Source organism: Acromyrmex echinatior, chromosome 5 (assembly GCF_024713525.1).
Source record: "Acromyrmex echinatior isolate Ae372 chromosome 5, ASM2471352v2, whole genome shotgun sequence".
In the NCBI taxonomy this organism is placed as follows: Eukaryota; Metazoa; Arthropoda; class Insecta; order Hymenoptera; family Formicidae; genus Acromyrmex; species Acromyrmex echinatior.
Window position 1 is genome coordinate 1053729 of NC_141856.1, and position 18731 is coordinate 1072459.

Below are 18731 nucleotides of genomic sequence, written 5' to 3' on the forward strand. Positions count from 1 at the left end.
TCATTTACTTTTAACTTAATAAGAGTGTGTCCATAGAGCCTCTGAAAGTGCTTTTTTTAAATAGAGTAATTCATACAATAGTTAGTTTAATTAGTAAAATAGAAAATTTTCATTAACACAATACTTACAAACGATAAAACCGATTTTGTAAAATATACCGAAAACTCCTTTTACTTTGTCAAATAAATAATCATATACCTATTTAAAAATAAATTATGCACAACAAAAAATAAAATAAGGTATAGCTACAACTGTCAAATTAATAACATATAAAAATAAATATGATTAAATTTTTCCCAAAACAAAGAATAGTTTTCATATTTGTAGAATATTTATGTATACATTTAAAAAATTAACAATTAAATTGCAAAGATAGGTCTCTACAATATACACAAAATACGTAAATGTATATGACATACATGTATCAAAAGTTGAAAAATGCAATTTATCAATATAGTGATCAAAATTTTTTCGAATCAAAATAGGATATTCTAGGTTTACGTTTTATATTACAATAATAATTACAAATCTTAAGCTAATCGTATGATTTAATGTTTTGGATGAGAATGAGATCAATCTGATCAAATTAGGATATCTTAAGGAAATTTATTGTTAGAATATGAATTACTAAAAATTGCCAAATATTGATTTTCCAAATAATAATTTTTTACCTTAGTACTATCAACTTTACAGAAAAAATAACAAGAGACAAAAATTATTTGTTTTCTTTTCATAGAGTTCTGAAAATTTTTTCAACGTTTTTATATATTGGTAAAAATAATTGCCTGCAATAAAATGATACGGTATTAAAAAGTTGATTAAAAATTCTAATAAAATATTTAGAGCTTTATGAGAAGAAAATAAACAATTTTGTCTCTTACCGTTTTTTTTTAATTAATAGTACTTGAGTAAAAAATTATTGAAAACTAATATTCGGCGATATTTAGTAATTAACATCTTGTTAACTACTACGAAAATTGCAAAATGGTAGAGGACTTTTCGTCTCAGTTTAGTCTGCTTTATCTACGATAACAAAAATAACAAAAATAACTATAATCATACTGTATCAATAGTTGCAATTGCTATAATTATTAGATATAATTTATATACCCTAACTTATGGGAATTTTTTTAACAACTATATAAACGCGTAATTTTGATGTAATTGCATAATGATTGCATAAGTGTTGTATTAGGAGTGTAATTTAGTTTGAAAGTTTTTTTTCTGAAAAATTGATTTATTTAAGGGGGTATAACACCTTTTACGGCCAAAATCGACTTCATTTTCAAGATTTTTTTTTACATACAAAGAAGTGCGCAATTAAAAATCGGGTCTTTGGGCTTTTTTATTTACATATTAAAGACACTGAACATATTTTTTGTTTTTGAAAAATCATCATGGTTTATAAAATGAACGCCGTCAAAAGAGGCCGCTAGCGTCGCGTATGTCTTGCTGGTGTACACGATTGTGGCTGACTGAAGTGACCTAAAGCAAAAATACAAATTGGTTCTTAATCTGTGATAGTTTGGCTAAGGTAGTACCGATGGATTTTAAAAAATATCAATTTTTGAGAAAATGGCGCGACTTTGAAAAAAAAATCGAATTTTCGCTTAAAAATCTGACATAAAATCGATTGCCAAAAAAAATCTAGTGATTCTTTTTAAAAAAGGCTAGGTAGTACCATAAAGGCACCCATGCTGAGTATAAAGATATTTGATTTTTGTCGATCGGATAAAAATTGTTGGGCGTTGTGATGTACACCAGCTTGAAAAATAGTGTTTTTCAGAAAACGCGTTTTAAGTTTTGGTATGAGAAATCTTGCAATTATTAGCTTATTACCTTAATCGGCAATGCCTGGCCCGTACAATTGTCCTTCCAAATTAAGGTCCTCATCATCTTTGGCCTTTTTATTGGACATGTCAAGTCTCCGAGCTGCTTTAGCTTCCGCAGTCATGGCGCGCTCGGCTGCGCGGATCCGCCGTTCATCGGTTTTTATGCAAAAGTTGTAGCAGGTGGTACCGATCGTTAAGTTAAGAACTTGCATAATTTCCAATACACTTTTTAGGCCATCGTTGAAATTGCAAACAACAATATTTGCAGCAATATCAACGATCGCCTTGCTGCTGTGGATCCCTTTCGGCGCTATAGACCACAGCACAGAGTTGAAGCTCTCGTTGTTATTTTGAGTATACCCGCCAAGACAGCGGGATAATAAATCGTCAGAACTTAATTCTTCGTAGATAGGCTTGACTGCTTTGAAAACTTCATCCTGAAATACTTGACAAACATAAGAGAAAGGCAGCGAGCTCGATGAGCGCCCCGAGGCCCTCTCCCCGCGCTAGAGGTAACACACAAGCATAGCTGTTTTCGACGTGAAATAAATTTAAGATCGCTTAGGCGTTAATGGGATCATATTCTAGACATCATAAAGTATCATTTAAGCCAATAAAAAATTTTTTTTATTTTTTGAAGCCGCAAAGGTGTTATACCCCCTTAAACTACATATCATGTAAAGATTTAATAACTGTTGTACGATCAATATTTAATTTTCTGGCAAATTCTGAAGTGGATTGTGTTGATTTTCGTCCAATAATGCTTGCAAATCTGTAAAGTTTTTTCCAGTTTTTGTCCTTAACATTGAATATTCTCATACCTTAATTGATGGAGCAACATCACCATAAGTTTGTATCAGAATTCTATAACTTTCAGCCGCCGTTTTCTTCTGATTAAAAAACAAAAGCAACACATGTTGAAAATGTTCTTTAGAAAGCTTCATTTGTTAAATAGTATAAACACGATGTTTACTGCGTTTATTGTTAGTAAACGACTAAATATCATGGAGAAATATTAAAGCATTAAAAAATAATAACTGTGATATATATTGGAATATCTTCGACAACACTAACATTAGTGTGTGTCATCTTTCGCAAAACTCTCAAAACTAAATCACTCCTCATATATTATTCGATTTGATAAATGATAATATTATTTTAGATGGGAAAACAATTTTGCTAAAGTTTTTAAAAATTTAATTACAGATATAGATTTAAAAATAATTATGTTAGATCATAAAAATAATTATGTAGGATTCAAATTGATTGCTAGAATATTAAAATTTTTTGCAGTATTATTATCGCTTAAACACTCTACATCTACTCATAATTATTTTGGATTCAACAAAATTATTTTCAGATTTATATTTAGTTAAAATTTTAAAAACTTTAACAGAATCTTCTTTCATAATAGGAAGGAAATAAATAATTTTTCAACGTCATTTAATTATACATATGTGAGGAAAATTTTAATTTTATGATGAGATCAAAATAGAAAGATATAAAGTTTTATTAACGATGCAAACAATTCTTATATTTAAGAAGGAATCAATCATTTTTAATTTTTACATATTATTGAAAACATATGTAAACTCATTATGCGCACATGTTTTTTCTCTGCCGTGAGAGATGTATTACCTCTCTTTTTAATCTTTTCCTATGCTCGTGCTCGTTGCATCCTTCTCTTTACAGCGGCGTATCTTTTAGAGAGTAACGTATTGTACTTTACATTACAATATTGCGAAGTCGTCTAGCAATGGAAGGTGAGGATCGACAGGGGACAAAGTAGGCTGCAAAGAATATAAAAAAGTATAAAAAGGATAAATCTGTGTGCGCACGGAGAAAAAAAAGGAAAAGGCTAAAAAAAAGACAGATATATAATCTTTGAGTTCATATAAGATGAATAATAAAATGGTCGTTATACAATATTGAAAGCTTGATATTACTGTCACAAAATCGGGAGCAAATGAATATTGAGTAACACGCGCAATTGTTATGAATATCAAAAATTGTTTCATTAAAAAGGAAAAAAGATAGTAATTTAGTAAAGTTAGAAATTTCAAGTTTCTAAATGTTAATTATAAAGTTGATCGATGAGAAAGAAACCAATCATTAATTCTTTAAAGCAAGGGCGTCCACAGAATTTTTTCTAGAGGAAAGTATGATCCAAAATATAATAATAATAATAATAATAATATAATAGTAATAACGATAACAGTAACATCTTTATTGCTTTTTTTCACACATTTATATTTACATACATATGTACACACGCATGCACGCACGTACGCACGCATGCATGCACATTATTACCTACTCTAATTCCGAAAATTAGAATGTATTATATATGTATATAATTACAAATGTATAAACTTTTAGTATTAAAAATTTTCTCACTGCAACAAGATAGGTCAAGAAAAAGAAATTATAGGTACTAGAAATTGTCGCCCAGGGAAGGGCATATATCCCCCTCTTGAACCTCCTTCTGAATACCCACGCTTTGAAGAATTATTAACTTTCGATACTACAAGATTAATCGATATATCAATTGAACGATTAATCTAGCGAATATTTTTATGGAATATATCTAATTATTTGTCTTTGCCAGTTGCATAAGATTTTAGGAAGCTTGTAAAATTTGTGCAATGTAAACTTCGAAATTAGAAACTAGATTCTGCGAAGAATCAACGATAAAGGGCAATCCGCGCGCAAGTCCAGAGAGGAGCTGCGAAATTTTGTGGGGCGGGCGTTGAATCAACTTAATTAAACTCCTTAATCCATTTCTATAACGTCTTAATTCCAATTCTAAAGTTTGCGGAAGAAACTTGCAGACGCGTTCGCATGTCGTTTTCCACATTGAAATCCACCAAACGAAAACTGGAAGATTATACGGAACATCCTGATGGAAAAGGAGATGTCGCGTCCTTGCGATAATCAAGCTTGCGATCGTGCCACTTGATTGTGTCAGATATTTCAATTAAAGACTTGGACGCATAAATCAATTGAAAGTCCACTTTATTAAATATTAAGAAAAGCATCGAAACTGTTCGATCTCTTCAGATCCTGTATGCATTGTAATGTACATAAAATTTAAAGATATTATCTGTGAAAATTATTTAGTTCTATCTATCTCATCTGAACATTATAATATAATAATATATATGATGGGAAAATAGCCAAATTTTAAAAAAAGATCAATTTTTTATAAATCACTTGTTAAAATGCTCCGGAATTCAATTTGAAACAATTTTTTTTAACACGGTTTTATTAAAATCAGGAAAAGAGAACTTTAATTTTACAGCTATATACGTAAAGTAAAAGAATATAAAGATAAAAATATACAGGATGTTTCAGAATGATCGCCAAATATTTTGTGCGCAAGTAAAACGGACTAAACTAAATCAAAAAGTTTTCTACCATTTTGCAATTTTCACAAAAGTTAATGTAATAATAATTACTAAATATTGCCGAATATTAGTCTCCAATAATTTCTCACTCAAGCACTCAATTTTACAGAAAAATAGCAAGAAACTTATTTTTTTTTAGAGCTCTAAGAATTTTTTCAGAATTTCTTTTCAACTATTTATTATTGTATTTTCTTATTAGCAACTATTTTTATCAACATGAAAAAATGAGGTATTAAAAAATTCTTAAAAAATTTTCAGAATTGGGAAAAATAAACAATTTTTATCTCTTGCAATTTTTTTATAAAGTTGATAGTACTTAAGCAAAAAAATATTGAAGATCAATATTCGACAATTTTTAATTAATATCTTGTTAATTGTTTCAAAATTGCAAAATGGTACAGAATTTTTCAACTCAGTTTAGTCCGCTCTAGTAGCGCACAAAATATTTAGCGGCCATTGTGAGATACCCTGTATATAAAGTCTATTTTAGTTTAGTGGTATTTTTTTGAAAGTTTTCAATAACACTATATATAGGGTCCTAATAATTATAGCATCTGAAATATCTTTGAGTCTATAAGGTCTAGAGAAAAATTTGTTTAACCGAAATTTCACGATATAAAAGGGTCTATCATGTGGCGGAAATGATTTGGAATGAATTTTTGTCCAGGTAGAGGCGCTTCAGAGATTTCAAGGTCAACTTTTTTTTCAAGTGGATTATATAATTTTATGTAATATGATTCCTCTGGTTATATTTTGCGTATAAAGGTATTAAGGTAGAAGTATCGAAAAATTAATAATTTAGATATTTTATACTTTATTCTGACAAATATTGACATAAAATATTATAGCAAATTTTTCACTGGCAGAACAAGTACGCACTCAGTGCACTTTAAAGCCATTGTACATAAATCGATGTAAAGATGTACGTTTAATAAAAATATAGAAACGAATTAAACAGCGAAATCTTCAATATATTTTATTGTGGTATTTAATAATATCCCATACAGCACAGAAAGATTGCAGAAATATTGCAATATTACATGATGATTGCGAAACGTTGCTGAATCTTTGCTGCAAGATTCCAACAATTTTAAGATGTCCGCTTTTTGTTATATTGCAGCGAAACGTTCCAGCAATATTGCAATGTAATGTATTTGGATAAATTTCTTACGAAGACTCGAAAATAAAAACTGTACATTTTCCGTACATATACATTTTTCACTAACATTAATTTTTTTACAAATTACATTTCTGGTGATATGTCCTTTCTATAAAACAATTTTTTTATGATAAAATCATAAAATATTCCAATAAGTGCAGTATTAATTTTGAAGGATAAATTTATTTGTAAGGATAAAACATATATGTATGTGCCCCGAACAAACTACAAATATTATCCACATTAACATAATAATAAAGTCGCTTGGTAAGTTCATCATGGATTAAGTTAATCGCAGTGGCTCTTTTTATTCGAAGCCACTCCGAGTTAACTGAAATTGATTAAAAAATGATAGTATGAAATTTATCATTATAAAATTCGAACGCTGGTTTATTCTTGCGTTCACATCAGGCATACAAATATATCATCAATCACATAATTAATATTTCGATAAATTGTTTTTAGCAGTTTAATTGTTTATTGTCTTATCCGATAATAATGCATTGATTATATCCAAATTCGATATTATTACAAAATTTTTTGATTTCATATTTAAAATAAATATAAAACTAAGCTAATAAAATGATCGTCAAATAATAAATTTTTTATTTAAATATAAAAATGGATTACATTAATTATTATATCATTTATATCTGATAAACTAAAAAACTGTATTACATAAATATTAGAAAAAATTATATTTTTATATTATTATTATTAACAATATATTATTATTATTAACAATATATTATAACAATTAAAAAATTACAGTTTTACAACGTTTCTGGAATATTACTAGCATATATTATTGGAATATTACAGGCATATTACTGAAATTACAGGAATACTGTTAATTTATACCTCTGCAATGTTACATTGCAATTTACAATATTGCTTCAATCTTCTATGCTATGTGGGATACATTGTGAGTATATATGTATATATATACAAATAATAACCTAAATTTTCTGATATAAAAAATATACGTATAATTATAATAAATTATCGAAACGTGTATACAAATTATTAATTAAATATTAAAGATACAATTTAATAATATCGAAATTTTTATCGTGCAGCGCTAATTACCAATAGCTAAATTTATTATAATTATATCGGATATTTTATTAATTAAAATATTTCACTTTTACATTCAGATTAAGTGAGTGTACAACAGCTATAATGTGCACCAACAAGTAAACCTTACATGTTACACTCCGATTTTGAATATGTCGTAGTTTCAGTTAGAGCAAAAGATAGTATTTCTTTATACATGCTCTTACAATCGTTTAGGGAGTGAAATACCCTCTTGAAAAAAATCGATTTTTATATTTTCGAGCTAATATCATTGAAATGATAAAAGATATAAAAAAAAGTTTCAAATAAAAGTTTTATGATTTTTAATGTACTTTATAACAGTTCACTCTGATTTTTCGAAAATGATATTTTTTCGAAATCCCCCAGCCCTCAATTTTTGAAAATTTTAAAATTTTTCTTATAGCAAAACTCAAAGTTAAATTTATCGACAAATACAATCATGTATGATAAAGTTAATTTGCGAAGTCGCAATTTTCAGACATAAGCTAGATATACCTTCATATCGCTATTCGCGTGGTCCATCCGTATGTATGCGTCGTTTGTATTGCTATGCTTGCTTTTTTTGAAATTTTTTTTCTTATATAAATATATTGTAAATGTTATGATCCTTGCTTTTTTATATATTTATTATTTATTTAAAATTTTTTAAATTCTTTAAAATTTTATTACGTATAACATTGTTTTTGTTTTTTTATATTATTACATTTTTATATTATTATATTATTACATTGTTGTTTTTTTTTATATTATAATATTATATTTTGTTTAGAAGTTTTTGTAGGTTTAATTTTATTGAATTTTTTATTGTTTAAAATCTATACAATAATGAGAACGCCTAAAATTTTTGAGATAAAAAAATGCTATATGTACCTTAATTTTATGCACCAAGAAACATTTAAAAATTGCTATATCATGACAGGAGTCACAAATAGTGTCACAATTTTTTAAATAAGTGTTTCGTATTTAGAAGGTTTATCTTCAATGCAACTACTTTTATACATTCATATATAAAAAGATTTACGAATCTAGGAGATGAAAACTAATTATGAATAAGAGATTGAATTTTAAAATATTATTTCTTAAATGCAAATTTATGTTTTAATTATACAATATAACTACATCCGAAAAATGTAAAAAAATTTTTCCACGGCCTAAATATGTAAACATCCAATGTCTGAATCATATCTGTCGTTCCAACAGAAATCGTTAAAATATTTATCTTTTTTTCACGTTTACTTGTATTAATGATGTTAATTTTTTTTCCATTAGCTCCGTCGATAAGTTTAAACACAAGACAGATTTTTCATTAGTGTTAGGTAACTAAATCCGTTCAAACCGTGTAATTGCGAGCTCCGATGTCAACTTACCGGAAGTAGAAATAAAGATATTATATTCGCTTTATATAAGATTTTTTTCAATCTTTGACTCGAATTTGCCATCTTTTTCTTTCAAAACTATGAGCAAGGGAAATATCTCTACATGCATGTATCTACTGATGCATCAAGGGTGGCCAACTTTTTAAATAGCCAATTTCGGGATATCAACCTTAAAATTTCAGGACACATCTCCAAAATTCGGGACACAAGGGTAAGTTAAAAAAAAGAGAGAGAAAGAAAGAAAAAAAAATTACGAAGATACCTTGTAATATTAACTACATTCAATAAATGAAATATATATTATATTATTAAATTTATTCATATTTATAAAATATATTTACAAAATTAAATGACATTAAAAAATCAAACTACGACGAAACATAATAATATATATTTAAAATACAATATTTTAAAGCTTAAAATAATTTTCTTTGTGACTTTACAGATTTCAACATATTCTTACTCTCTAGAACATATTTGTAAAAATATAATACAGATTTAAGAGGGTTACTTTGGCGTCAACGCGGTAAGAGATGCGCAATCTAAACTTACATATATAATCATTAATTGTATAATGTGTATTAAAAAATGTTAGTTTGAACGTTTCGGTTATCGATTTTAACCATCTTCAACAAATACATAATTAATATTAGGTGTTGGAATTAATTCGTAGCGTTTTTTAATGAAAGAATGTTATTTATTTCACATGAGCATTAAAAAATACATTAATGAAAGTACTTCCCATCACTTGTAAAACGCTACGAATTAATTCCAACACCTAATATATTAACAAAGATTATCTTCTATCCTGTCGGAAAGTGAAAAAAGCACAAACATCCTACAAAGAAGTTGCCTGTCTTTTGGGTTACTAAGTGATTGCGTTCTAATAAAGTTATTAAGAATTAAAATTACGTAAAGTTAATATTAAATTGTACAAAGAAAGTCCTTACCTCAATCCCATATAACATTGTAGTTAAGTACAATACAATAAGTAAATGAAAAAAATTTGTATAAAATATGTTGTGATGAAACTTAAAAATCGTCAAAATGTATCGAATGTTCTTAACTGTCTCACATCTGAGAATGTAATAAACAAGATGTTTTTAAGATAGATACTGAAAGGACATAGAACGATGTTGTCATTGTGTAAGTTAAATCTAAATTTATTTACATTTATTAAGAATGTCATTATATGTACGATTTAAACCATCTGTGACTTTTTGAAGATTGGGACCATTTGTTGTTTTATATTTATGATTATTGAAGTGTTTATTAAAATATCTTTGTTACGTCCAAACCCTTGAAAATTTGGTCAAGGAGACAATGAGAGAGAATGGAGAGGGTATGGAAGGACGGTCAGAATCAATCTCTACAGGTATACGCGCGGAGGCGAACATCTGTGAGTCGTACGCACCTTTTAAGTCTCGGAATGTGGGTCAACGTCTGAAGGGACGCTATGACACCTGTTCCGCTGGACAGTGCGAAAGTCGGTCCTACTTTTTCGGTCAAGGAACTTGATCCATTTGACCCGGGACTGGACCTCGTGCGATCTCAGGTATTCGAGGGAAGTGAATGCGAGAGGTGATGTTAATAAAAGACAGAGGAATAAGTTACGTTTATTAATAAAATAATAAACAAAGGATTTTATACATTATAACTTCTCTTTACATAAAAAAATATATATTATCTATAGAAAAAATATGTACTATCTTGTGGATGAATGCGTGTGTGTGTGTGTGTGTGTGTGTGTGTGTGTGTGTGTACAATGAATGTGTTTTTCCATGAGAAACGCGGAGGTGGACTGTAAATAATTATGACTTATTTAGTAGCTGTCCCCAAGATATCGGGTAGATTCTAGGCGAGTGGCCAAGGAGCGAAGTCGTCAGCGAAGAGCGTCTGAAGGGCAGTGGCGTCGTGGCGTATGGCTAACTTCAGTTGCGATTTGATTACAAGTTCACACTCGGACGGGATCGCGAACTGGCGTGATTAGCGCGGGTTATAATGATTTTCACTGTCCGAGACAGTGAGTAACTAAGCGCGAACTCCACTGACGTGGAATGGTTTAAAATTTTGTACTGACGTGAACCGGGTGCTTCAAAATTTGGTACTGACGTGAACCGGGTGCTTCAAAATTTGGTACTGACGTGAACCGGGTGCTTCAAGATTTCGTACTGACATGAATCGGGTGCTTCAAAATTTGGTACTGATGCTCTGTGCTTCCGCAGGACCTCTATTTATACCCCGAAAAAAGGGTGTTGAGTCCTTTGTCTAGGATGCTAAAGTTAGTTGTAATATCACGCGAGATTTACGATTTTTATAACGTTTTATCGTGGTTAATCTAAAGTACATAGAGTAGTTTTTAGAAGAAGAGAAAGTGATTTATGGTTTTCCTTAAAGATTGCTCCGAGACGGATGACGAATTCTGTTATTCTCGCGGAAAATATGGTTAGATAAGCAAATGGTTACCATGCTACCATTGTCAGTTGCGAGTCTGGTTTCAGATAACGCTCCTGTTGGAAGTTATTCTATTACGTTTTTTTAAGTGCGACATGGCGCCTGTTTTCTAAGATAAAATTGTTAGTCAGTCTCGGATGATAAAGCCTAGATTTTTACTATTGCGTGACTTCGGTACATTTATAATGTCTTTGCAATCTTGTCTCTTTTCGGGCCTACATTAAGGTTATTATTCTTTCCAGATTGATTGACATTTACGAGTTTTCGCGGCGCCTGTCCAGTCCTTTTTTCAATTCTGTTAGTCCGTTATCAGAAGGCGCCGCTCGGGTCTCGTAGACGCCAACCATAGTCGCGGCGAAGAGAAAAAAAAAATCGTGGCGTCTGTAGGACGTAAACACCCCCAGCCTTAGACAAATGTTGGGGTGTGAGAACGCAACATTTGCAAAATAAAAAAAAGGTGTCAGTTCTTTTCTTTCGACAATTTGATGGGTTTGAACATATGGTTGGACTCACATTTAAGTGTTATTTTTTACATGTGTGTCCCTTGGTTTATTAGAGAAGCAGGAAAGAATAGGACCTTTCCAAAATTCGCCTCTTCAGTTCTTTCGTCCTTCCGTTTTACAGGTAAAAGTCGATATCTTGGTATGCATCAACATTTTGATATCCGTCCGTAAGTTTATAGCTCATGTCATCAAGAAGCAGGAAAGAAAGATAGTATTCTTTTGGAATTCTTTCGTACTCCTTGTTATGCTATAACGTGTATATACTTATAATAATGCAACTAAAGTACTTAAGTGCTCATTGAAAGATACTCCTGCGATATGATTTTAGTTAACGATAAGATTTGCCAATCTTTGCTGGAGAATTTATAACTGTATACATATATTGTATAGTGTATTTTTTAATGTTAAATATATATATTATTTTTTCTTTTTCCTTTCGCCTTAGTATTGGCAAATGTATGTTGGAATATTTGGGAGAATGAATACCTGAAAGTCGCCAACCTCCCAAAAAAAAAAAGATTTATTGCATCGACCTGTGCAATGATCCAAGGTACTTCCCCTCTCCAGTCTAAAGTGTGAGATCTTATCAGTGTGCCGAAATCTTTTGATGCGGCTTCGACACTTATTCCTCCGCGGCTTGATATTTATTGTCGTTTTACCGCAGGTCGAACAACTTTGCAGTCGTCCACAGACTTTTTATGGACGAGACAAGGGCCATGTAGCATCCTTTATTTAGAATTTCTGCGTGGCAACGGTCGCAGGTTTTTATCAGGATACTTTGACAGACCCTGTGTTCCTTCAGTGATGTGCACTGGGGTCGGTCAAATACCGAAACTGTCAACTAAATTCTTCCATTTAATTGGAGTACAAAGATCTTTATACGATCTAGTGATCCGGAGATGGTGATAGTGCACTGGCGAATTATAGGCTGTAATTGACGATCAGGTGGCTTTGCATACGAGGGAAATTCTTTTAAGAGGGAGAAGGAAAGCAGGACAATTTGCCTAAGAATAAAGGAAAGATGTTGTTCTTAATTAATCTTACTCCAGCAAGAATCAGCTATATAAATCTCTTGTTAGTTTTTCTTAGTATAGTGATTCTAGAAAAAAAAAGATTATTATTATTATTATTATTATTATTATTATTATACTACTCCTGAGTTTCTCTTATTATATAATATATATACTATATATATTAGGGGTACAAATAAGTTCGTGCGGTTTTTTCTCGAAATTTGGGGCTTTATTGTGAAAAACCGCTTACAATGTAATCAGAGTCACTTCCAATGATAATGCAAGCTCTTCTTGCGTTTGACATGGATCTTCATCGAGTAATGCCTCTAATTCTGCGTCTTCAAACTTTCTTGGACATCCGGCACGCTCTTGGTCTTCCAAGTCAAAGTCACCACTCTTAACCGTGCAAACCACTTCTGACACGTTCACTCAGATAGAGCATGGTCACCATAAACTTCCACTAAAATACGATGACTTTCGGCAGCACTTTTCTTCATATTGAAGTAATGCAGTAAAACTCCCCGCAAAAACACTTTATTTGGTACAAAGTTCGATATATTTGACGAAGTAAAAATATTGTTGTTTACAATTCGAACAAATGACACATACTGAACTTAATACCTACTAATGACAGCTATCCAACGCATACTTAGAAATACGGAACGGTGGAATGAAACAGTAGTTACGCCATCTCTTTCAAAACCGCACGAACTTATTTGTACCCCTAATATATTGTGCGGGAATGCACTGCGCGGAAAGATTCGAGTGAGAGAACGGCACACGGTTGATATAATACACGACAGTAAAGAGAACTCCGTTTCTTTGTAATTTAACAAAAGAATTTTCTTTAATATTTACAATTACAAATTCAGAAAATATAATTAATTGAATATTAGATGTGTTGAATTAGATTAACAGAATATTAGATGCGGTCACCCTTTCCAAATTGTATTCGGAATCGCGGTGATAAAAAATTTCGGCGATTTTCTCGGCGCTTCTCGAAAAGATCTTTTTTATAGCGGTTTTTACTAAGCGGTTAGCACGGCGGTTTTACGAAACGATATAGTAGAGACTCTGAACACTAAGAAGAAAAGGAACGGCGAGATTGAAGCATTTATTGCTTTCGGCCTGGGCTTTCTTTTTGAGAAAATCCAATAGATTTTTGCCACAAACGTAATTATTACGTGGCATTAGTTGTAGAAAATTGATTGGCACTTTGGATTCTTTTCTAATGACGTTCAACGTAACAGTCATGCGCGACAGAAAATCCGTACGTGGGATTGGTGACAGCGCGTGACGTATTCGTCGGAGCACGGCGCTCGCGTGCGCGAATTGAATTGTTCTAGAACTTTCGATGGTCCGTTGCCGGTGCCTGTTTGCGTGTACCGAATTGTTTTAAAAATGAAAAAGAACGACAAATCGCTGACTTAGACGAGAATTAAGATCATGCTCGAGATGAAATCACGAGCTCACCTTATGCGTGCGTTCAACAACAATTACTGTCGGTCGACCGAAAGAATTCTTACTTTTTCCCGAATTAACGATCTCAAACATTCCCGCCCGCCTCGTCATCTCCGTGACGATATATGTATAAAAGTTACCTCGGGCAATGCTTGTTCGATCGAAAGCGATTAATAGCTGCAAATTTTAAGAATGTGAACATTTAATTTATGCGGTAAATAATTTCGTTGTACTTGCTGTTCCCAACTTTTAGCCTGAGTACACGTATACGACACAGCACGTCGGAGCACAAGTACTAAGTACTTGCGACGCGATGAACGCATTGAGATTACAATAATAAACAGTAAACGCGTACATAAGACAAGCGATGCAATACAATGAATCCGTGGAAGAGCTTGAACTGTAAACGAGAGTTATATGACAAAATAAAATTGAAGCAATGATTCACGAAAGTACAAGCGATCAATTCATGCTCTCTTTTACATTCGATGCATTAGCGTGCGAGATAAACGCGTTAGCATCCTCTGGCAATAGAACTAATTTGACTAAAGGACGAATTAATTCGGACGAGGCTGTTTTGACCGTGACCATTCGTACCACGCCGTCGTCTCCAGGATGTAGCTGCGTTATCCGTGCCAGTGGCCATTTATTTGGCGGTGAGAGCTCAGAACGAATGATGCATAGCGATCCAATGCGTGGTGGCAAAGCGTCCTTGGTCCATTTCGGTCTGGTAGCCAGAGTGTGTAAGTACTCGCGTGACCATCTCTGCCAGAAGTGGTCTCGCATCCGCTGGACAAGTTGCCACCTAGAAAGCAAATTTTCCTTCTTGTCCGACAAGGATGGCTCGGGGATGGCCAGCAGTGGTGCCCCGATGAGCAGGTGACCTGGTGTCAGAGCCGTGAGGTCGTCGGAGTCGTCTGAGAGGGCATGCATGGGCCGGGAGTTCAGGCATGCCTCCACTTGTGCAAGCAGGGTGCTCATTTCTTCGAAGTGAGCCTGATTTCGCCGATGGTTCGGCGCAGGTGATATTTGGCAGATTTCACGGCCGCCTCCCAGAGTCCAAAATGTGGTGCCGAAGGGGGGTTAAAATGCCAATGGATCCCCTCTGATGTAGCGACGTGTGCGATCTTTCGTCCTTCTGACGAGGATGCTCGGAGCATCTCTCGAAGTTGCCGGTCGGCGCCCGAAAAATTGATGCCGCAGTCGGAATAGATGTCCGTGCAAAGTCCTCGGCGAGATGTGAAGCGACGGAGAGCAGCCAGAAAAGTGTCGGTGGTGTATGCTGAAACAGCCTCGAGGTGAACGGCCTTGGAACTAAAACAAATAAAAACGGCGATGAACGCTTTGTGAGCGCTGTGCCCACGCCCTTTGCTCGTCCTGATGAATATAGGCCCGGCGTAGTCGATGCCCACGTGAAGAAATGGTCGTGCAGGAGTCACTCTTCCTGGAGGAAGGTTTCCCATTTTCGGTTGCGGAGTGGCAGTCCTCCACCAAGTGCATGTCACGCACTGATGCAGCCATCGCTTGACCACTGCTCTGCCTTGTGGAATCCAGAATCGGAGGCGAAGCATTCCCAGGGTCATCTGAACTCCTCCGTGGAGAGTACGGCGATGGTAGGCTTCCACCAGCAGGCGCGTGAGCCATGACCTTGGCGGCACGATGAGAGGATGTCGCTCGTTGAAAGACAGCGCGGCGTGCTTGAGGCATCCTCCGACTCGCAGGATTCCGTGTTCGTCCACGGGCTGAGGGTTCGCAGATGGCTGTCTGAAAGACAGCGTTTGTTTTCGACAGCAGTCATCTCTTCCTGATAATGCAGTGACTGCACTGCGCGAATCCATTGAAGGAGTGCTGCGTCGAGTTCGGCAGGGAGAAGCGCTGACCTGTGGAGCTGATTGTCCACAGATCTGACTGAGCGGCTGCGGTGACGCCAACGCAAGCACCAGGAAGTCACTCTCAGCAATTGATGTAATGAAGAGAACCTGAGGAGTTCTTTTGGCTCGTGATTGCTCCTGATGACTGCCGCGAGTGTGGTGGCACGTTGCTCCGGTACGTCCTTGATGGGCTCCTGATCGACGCTTGGCCATTGCGTCGGATTCCCGCATAACCATGCAGGACCCGTCCACCACAAGGGATGGCTGAGGAGCTCGCGTGGTGTCAGTCCCCGGGAGGCACAGTCGGCGGGGTTGTCCTTGCCCGGGACGTGACGCCATTGAGCCTCCGGAAGTTGCTGCTGGATTCGTGATACCCTGTTGGCCACATATGTTTTCCAGCGAGAGGCGTGACCTCGAATCCAGTGAAGCGTGATCTTGGAGTCTGACCACAAGATCACTGGCGTTGCAGCTAATTTTAGCACAGAGCGCGTGTGCACGAGTACACTTGAAAGTAAGACGGCGGCGCAGAGTTCGAGTCGCGGGAGGGAAACAAGTTTAATCGCGCGACCTTGCTTTTGGCTGTCAATAATCGAGTCTTTATTTGATTGTTTGCGGTGATGCGAAGGTACACCACAGCGGCGTAACCTCTTTCGGACGCGTCTGCGAAGCCGTGTAATTCAAGCTGAGAGCTCGTGTTGCCGATGCCGAGTCAGCGGCCGACTCTGAGCTTCTCGAGCAGTGGAAGTTCTTCCCAGAGCCGCTTCCACTTTCCAGTGATGGTTGGCGGCAACGGTGCGTCCCAGCCTAGCTGTTGCAGCCAGGCAGACTGAATCAAAATTTTTGCTTGAATTGTTATTGGAGCCAGCCATCCGAGCGGATCGAAGAGTCGAGCAGTTTCCGACAGCAGACTTCTCTTGGTAAACGCGACGACGGTGCGAGGAGGAACAGAGAATTCGTCACTGGTTAGATACCAGCGCAACCCCAGAGTTGAGTGGTTCTCTTGTTCCCACGACCGCGAGTCTCTGATGAGGCAGTACTCGGGCGGAATGTCGCGAAGAAGCTCATGGCAGTTAGCGGTCCACTTTCGGAGAGAGAACCCGCCCGCCATGCAGAGGTTGCGGAGCTCGACTTGGAGAGCGATAGCATCGGCTTTGTTATGCGCTCCGGTTACGATGTCGTCGACGTAGCAGTCGTGTCATAACGCATCTGCGCCTCGCGGAAAACGCGATCCGTCGTCATCGGCGAGTTGACGCAGAATGCGAATGGCGAGAAATGGCGCGCAAGCGAGACCGTAAGTGACGGTTTTCAATGTAAACTCACGTATAGGCTCAACGCTGGGTCGCCAAAGAATGCATCGATGCCTTTGATCGTCGGGATGAACGAGAATTTGCCGATACATCTTTTCGATGTCAGCCACTAGCGCGTACCGATGCCACCGCCACCACAGAAGTACGTTCGCGAGGGGTGGCAGCAAGTTAGCCCCAACTAGAAGATGAGTATTGAGCGACTCACCGGACCTTGTACGCTGCGATCCGTTGAAGATGATCCTGAGCTTCGTAGTGATGCTGGACTCTCGAAGGACGTCGTGATGTGGAAGGTAGCACCGATCTTCGCCAGAATTCGGAGGTTCTCGTGCCAATTCCATGTGACCTTGATCCTCATATTCCTTCAGGAAGGCGCGGTAGAAATCTTCGAATCGTACGTCTCTCTCACAGCGTCGCTCCATGGCGATTAAGAGTCGTTCAGCAAATCTTCGCGTCTCAACCAGCGTCGTCGGCGGAGATGCAAAAGGTAGTCGCACTACGTATCGTCCTTCGGCAGTGCGTTGATGCTGCAGCGCGAAAATGTCTTCACATTGCTGCTCCTTTGACGTGAGTGCGACGGAAGCGGGCACCTCTCGTTCCTGCTCCCAGAAGCGGTGCACAAGCTCGGCTAGCTCATGATCTGCGGTGCACTGAAGCGAGTAGCGCTGTGCTGAGTTGGTTACTTGGTCGCAACCTCCCGATAGGATCCAGCCGAGCAGTGTCTTTTGAGCGATAGGCGCTTGGGGGCCTCCTTTGCGAAGACCTGGAAAATGATTGAGCATACTTCCGCTCCAAAAAGTAGCTCAATGGAATCGTTTGCTGCGTAGTCCGGATCAGCCAATTGGAGCCCCTTTAAGTGTGGCCACTCCATTCTGATCCTTGCGTGGGAGCCTTGGTAAAGCGAAAGACGTGGCAGAATAAATGCTCCGACGGTGAAGTCGGTCCCCGTGGTCAATGAGGTCACGTTAAGCGTCACCTTTCCTCTGCTGGGCCCGGAGCTTTTGCCGCTGATGCCGATGACTTCGATTGCGGATCGAGAGCGTGGCAGGCGTAGGCGCTGGACCAGAGCCTCGGAAATCAAAGAAATTTCCGAATCTTGGTCGATGAGCACGCGTGTGATATGCCGATTGCCGTGACAATCAGCAATGGAAACTCGCGCAGTTGCGAGCAAAATCGCCTTGTGGTCGTTGTCGCGGCGCACTGCCGACAGTGAGCTGACCTCTTGAGGTTTCGGTGAAACGTACGCGTAGTGT

At 36.2% G+C, this 18731-nt stretch overlaps 1 protein-coding gene across 1 annotated transcript; it reads right to left on the minus strand.

Annotated features, from left to right (window-relative positions):
* Window positions 1-17369: 17369 nt before the first annotated feature.
* On the minus strand, window positions 17370-18260 carry LOC147909624 (uncharacterized). The gene has a single exon (XM_087406550.1). It carries the CDS (start codon window positions 18258-18260, stop codon window positions 17370-17372), a length of 891 nt encoding a protein of 296 aa, XP_087262676.1.
* Between the last annotated feature and the right edge of the window lie 471 nt (window positions 18261-18731).

Bases quoted from the DNA above. Each gene is read 5' to 3' on its own strand.
- LOC147909624 (XM_087406550.1), bottom strand. From the start codon at position 18,260: ATGCTCAATCATTTTCCAGGTCTTCGCAAAGGAGGCCCCCAAGCGCCT.